We start from the raw sequence: 4,533 nt of genomic DNA, 5'->3' as shown, positions 1-4,533 counted from the left end.
CATGATGGATGTATCGGTGTAGACTTATGATGGATGTATCGGTGTAGTTTCCAGGATTTAGGAAGAGGTGAAGAAACAAGTCTAAACATGCCCCCCCCTGCAGACAGCCCTATGTTTTACTGTGGTATTTCACAGGGTATTACTGTGGTATTTCACAGTATATTACTGTGGTATTTCAGTGTTTTACTGTGGTATTTCAGTGTTTTACTGTGGTACCTTTGGTTTATCACTGTGGTATGGTTATGATGGTATTTATTTGTGTACAACACTGATATTTCTTGTCAATGGTGTGTGTTTAGTGTAGTGTGGTACTTTTTAGTGCATAACGGTTGTAGTTTTCAGGTATAAAATGTGTGTATAACAGTGATATTCCTTTAGCTTATAAAGGTGGTATGCTGTATTACTGGGGTACTTTTAGTGTATTACCGTGTTTTTTATTGCATTACTGTGGTACTATTTTGGAGTTGTTCAGGGTACAACCTCTTACATACAGCCATGGCCGGTGGTCTATTGTACGTACATATATATATATATATATATATATATATATATACATGTTATATATATATACACAGTATATACATGTGTGTTTTTATACAGCAGGGTTCTAGTCACGACTATCTAATCCATTTCCCTCAGAGACGATTTAAAACAGGAGAGGGAACTCTATTAGATTCTGAAAGAGGAGAAAAGAGTCCATACAGGTGACCTCAGGTGACCTCATTAGCAAACTGCCTGTGTGTGTTTAATAACAGGAAGTATGTATCAGCTGATCACAGTTCTTGTTCTGGAGGTTTTTCACTGGAAACTCTGTTTAGTTTTTCTCCCACGTTCACATTCTGAACCCCCAGAGCCCCCAAATTTGGGGGCTCTGGGGCTCAGAGGGGGTAGCATATACCGTCGAAAAAAATGCACTTATCGAGAGCGAATAAAATGCATGTATACATGTTATATACCAGATTAAAAAACACAGTCTGGGCAAAAATATCCTGCAAGCCATTTTTACAAAACTCCAAACACAATTCTACACTACTAATATAATCAACTAGAAGATTTACCACAATATCACGTATTTTACGCAATGACTCGGCGAGCTACGCACTCCGGACAAAGCTATGAACACAAAGCTAAAAGCTAACACGGACAACCAATACATCACAGAGCAAGGGAATTCGACACAGATTCCAGAGATATCTTCAGAATTTCTCTCCGTGAAACCATTACAGAGATACAGCCAACAAGCACCAGAAGAACACACCGGTCCGCAATATATCATAAATGCTTCATACCTTGAGCTGATTTTCTTGAAGAGAACGGAGAAGGGATTTCACTTTTGGCGTATCGGTTTTTACGCTCGGCGAGGCACGTCGCAGTTTGGAGTTTTACTAGCTAACGATTCTGTCAATCAAGCCCACGTTACCCCCACTCATTTCTATGGACTATGACGCGTCGAAGGAGGGCTCATTCACTCAAATCGACCAATCATAGCCCCACATATACACAGGAAAACTGCAGTCAGACGAGAATGGATCCATGGTTCACAGGCTCAGAGAGGATTCAGGCTCTCAAAATGATGCCAAACTGCTGTATTTGGATAGATTGAACACTATTAGTGATAAAACAAGTGAAATATATAGTTATATAGTATATAAAATTACAATGGAACAGCTGGAACAGCTGGTTCCAAAATGACAATTTTGCTTGACCTCGCCTGACCTCTCTGTACTAAAACCTCTCTAACTTGCTGCTGCATTATTTCAAAGAAATAATAACAATAAAAGTGCTTTTTTTCAGGTGAACCTGAAACTTTAACTATTAACTGAAATTTGAGCTGTGTGCCATCTTCATTTACTCTTAACCAGTAACATATACACTGATATTTACACATCTGCACAAATCTCACAAGTGTTACCTTTATTACAACAGCAACATTATTAAAATAGTCCTTTTAGTTACAGAAATACACTCTTTTTAGTATGGGTATGCAATTTTCGAGCAGAGGCCTAAAAATAGGCTGGGAGTTTAAAAGGAATGTCCCGAGACTCCAGACCCTCTGGGGCCTTAAATGTTCCTAAGCTCCAGACCCTCTCCAGACCTTCTCCTAAATGTCAAACACTCTTTGTGCCATTAACTGCTACATGTCGCCATGTTGAGGGCTGTGTGGAGGCAACAGAGTTTCTCTGGACTTTCTAAAGATTGACTGCACGCTCTTACTTTGAAGGACTGACCTGCTCTGACCTTCAGTGACTTCCTGTCCTCTCTCTCAGGTTTGTGTTCTTCCTGGACCCTTGTAACGTGGACATCGTCCAGAGGAAGATCAGGTCCATGGCTCTGTGTGTGTCTCTGTGTCCCACCGAGGAGCTGAAGACCTACCAGGACCTAAAGAGGTTCGCCATGGTCAACGGTGAGGTCATCACTTGTTTCATTAGACAGGGGCGGGACAGCAAAGGGCCAATCAGGTGACCAAGACCCCGGATCAGGTGACCAGGACCCCGGATCCGTTCTGGACCTGTGAACAGATCAGTTGAGGTCCGGGTTCTGTTCCCTGTGGTTCATCAGGGCAGAACTGACAAAGAGGAGGACAATGGTGATGTCATCATGATGATGTCATGATGATGATTTAATGTCTCACCACCCGAGTACAGTACACACACACACTCACACACAAAGGCAGCATTAAGACATCTGTGTTGTTGGTGACTCGTCTCTGTTTGTCCATCATGTAGTTCATGAATAGAGTCTCTGTCCCAGAACCACACAGGAACCAGGTCTCTCTGTCTCCTGTCCTCTCTTACCTCCTCTCTGTCTGTGTTCTTGTGTTTCAGGTTCAGAGTTGTGTTCCTACGAGTTAGCGGGTCATAAATACCCCAGTCTACCTGAGAGGGTCTCTAAATGTCCCAAACTTCCTGTTCCCCCCAGGTACGTCCAACCGATCCTGTAGGTCCTCAGTTCTACATGACCGGGCCTCCAAATGGTCTCAGGGTTAGTTTAGGGACCAGAACCTTTAGGCACAAAAAACACTGTGGTTTGGGGCAAAAAAGTAACTTCAGGAGACTGAAGACTTCCACCACTTCCTGTTCTTTTGTCTTTCTGTCTGACCTCTCTAACCTGTCTAACCTCTGTGTCTCCTCAGTAAGCCGTTGCCGGTGTTTAATCGCTGCACTCCGGTGGATATTTCCTGCTATGCTAAGTTTGCGGAGGCCGTGGTGACATTTGTGGGCGATAACAGTGTTCTGCACCGACTGATCGCCGGCGTCGCCGCCAGTAAAGAGATCATCATCGGCCTGTGTGTCCTCGCTCTGGGTGAGAACCTTATTGATCCATAATGATCCCTCACTATATTCTGTCTCTGTGACCTCTGACCTCTGTCTCTCTGTCAGGCCTCTCTATGATCCTCATGGTGATCATTCGTTACATCTCAGCCGTCCTCGTCTGGATCCTCACCTCACTGGTGGTCCTTGGATCCCTCGGTGAGGTCACTTCCTGTTTCCCGTTCTGTCTCTCTCTGTGTAAAACAAGCTGATGTGTGTTTTTGTTCTTGTCTCAGCGGGGACCAGCGTCCTCTGGTGGCTCTACATCGACCACCGGCTGTACGGGAACCACACCACCAATAAAGAGAAGGAGGACGTAGAGGTCAGCAGAGACAGTGGACAGGCTCTGCTGGTCTACGCCGGGGCCTCCACCGTCTTCACCGTACGGATCCATTATTTATTCTGTCTCTATGAACCCTCGTAGTCCAGCAGAGGGGGCTCTGAACTCTTGTAGTCCAGCAGAGGGGGCTCTGAACCCTCGTGGTCCAGCAGACGGGGCTCTGAACCCTCGTGGTCCAGCAGACGGTGCTCTGAACCCTTGTAGTTCAGCAGAGGGGGCTCTGAACCCTCGTATTCCAGCAGACGGGGCTCTGAACCCTTGTAGTTCAGCAGAGGGGGCTCCTCTCCTCCTCTCTCAGGCCTATTGATGGATCAGGGACCTGATGGAACTATTGATTACTTCTGTTCCAGATCATTCTACTGCTGCTGATGCTGTTCATGAGGAAGCGAGTGGCTCTGACCATCGCTCTGTTCCACGTGGCGGGTAAAGTCTTCATCCACCTTCCCCTCCTCACCCTGCAGCCCTTCGTCACTTTCCTCGCCCTCCTGCTCTTCTGGATTTACTGGATCCTGGTCCTGCTCTTCCTGGGAACCAGCGGTCAGTTTAAAGCTTTACATTCTGTTTTTCTTTGATTCACTGATCGAAAGATGAAAAGCTTCCCCCCAAAAAAACCTTTAACAGAGAAAAGGAAGAAACCTCAGAGATCAACAGATGAGGATCCCTCACAACATCACAGAGCTACAAGGCATTCAATGATTCATATAATGAGAGTAGTAGTAGCGCTAATTATTATTACTAATCATGACTGCAGCAGTGGATTTAACAGAATCATAATCATAATAAAAGCAGTAATGGTTTCAGTAATAGTAATGTGTCTAATAATAATAATGATAGTAGTCAGCCCTAACTATAAACCTGAGCCAGCCCTAACTATAAACCTGA

General features: G+C 44.7%; 1 protein-coding gene across 1 annotated transcript in view; it reads left to right on the top strand.

Annotated features, from left to right (window-relative positions):
- The window catches only part of LOC116401311 (choline transporter-like protein 1), a gene marked incomplete at its 3' end in the record, with an annotated part of 9,953 nt that overhangs the window by 4,568 nt on the left and 852 nt on the right, over positions 1 to 4,533 (top strand). The window contains exons 4-9 of the mRNA XM_031879653.1: positions 2,268 to 2,404; positions 2,826 to 2,919; positions 3,134 to 3,303; positions 3,381 to 3,470; positions 3,548 to 3,693; positions 4,002 to 4,188. Of these exons, the coding sequence (XP_031735513.1) occupies positions 2,268 to 2,404; positions 2,826 to 2,919; positions 3,134 to 3,303; positions 3,381 to 3,470; positions 3,548 to 3,693; positions 4,002 to 4,188 (824 nt within the window). The remainder of the gene's footprint in view (positions 1 to 2,267; positions 2,405 to 2,825; positions 2,920 to 3,133; positions 3,304 to 3,380; positions 3,471 to 3,547; positions 3,694 to 4,001; positions 4,189 to 4,533) is intronic.

The sequence above is a fragment of the Anarrhichthys ocellatus genome, unplaced genomic scaffold, assembly GCF_004355925.1.
Source record: "Anarrhichthys ocellatus isolate YVR2014 unplaced genomic scaffold, GSC_Weel_1.0 scaffold340, whole genome shotgun sequence".
Taxonomy (NCBI): Eukaryota; Metazoa; Chordata; class Actinopteri; order Perciformes; family Anarhichadidae; genus Anarrhichthys; species Anarrhichthys ocellatus.
This window is presented reverse-complemented; position numbering and strand designations above follow the sequence as displayed.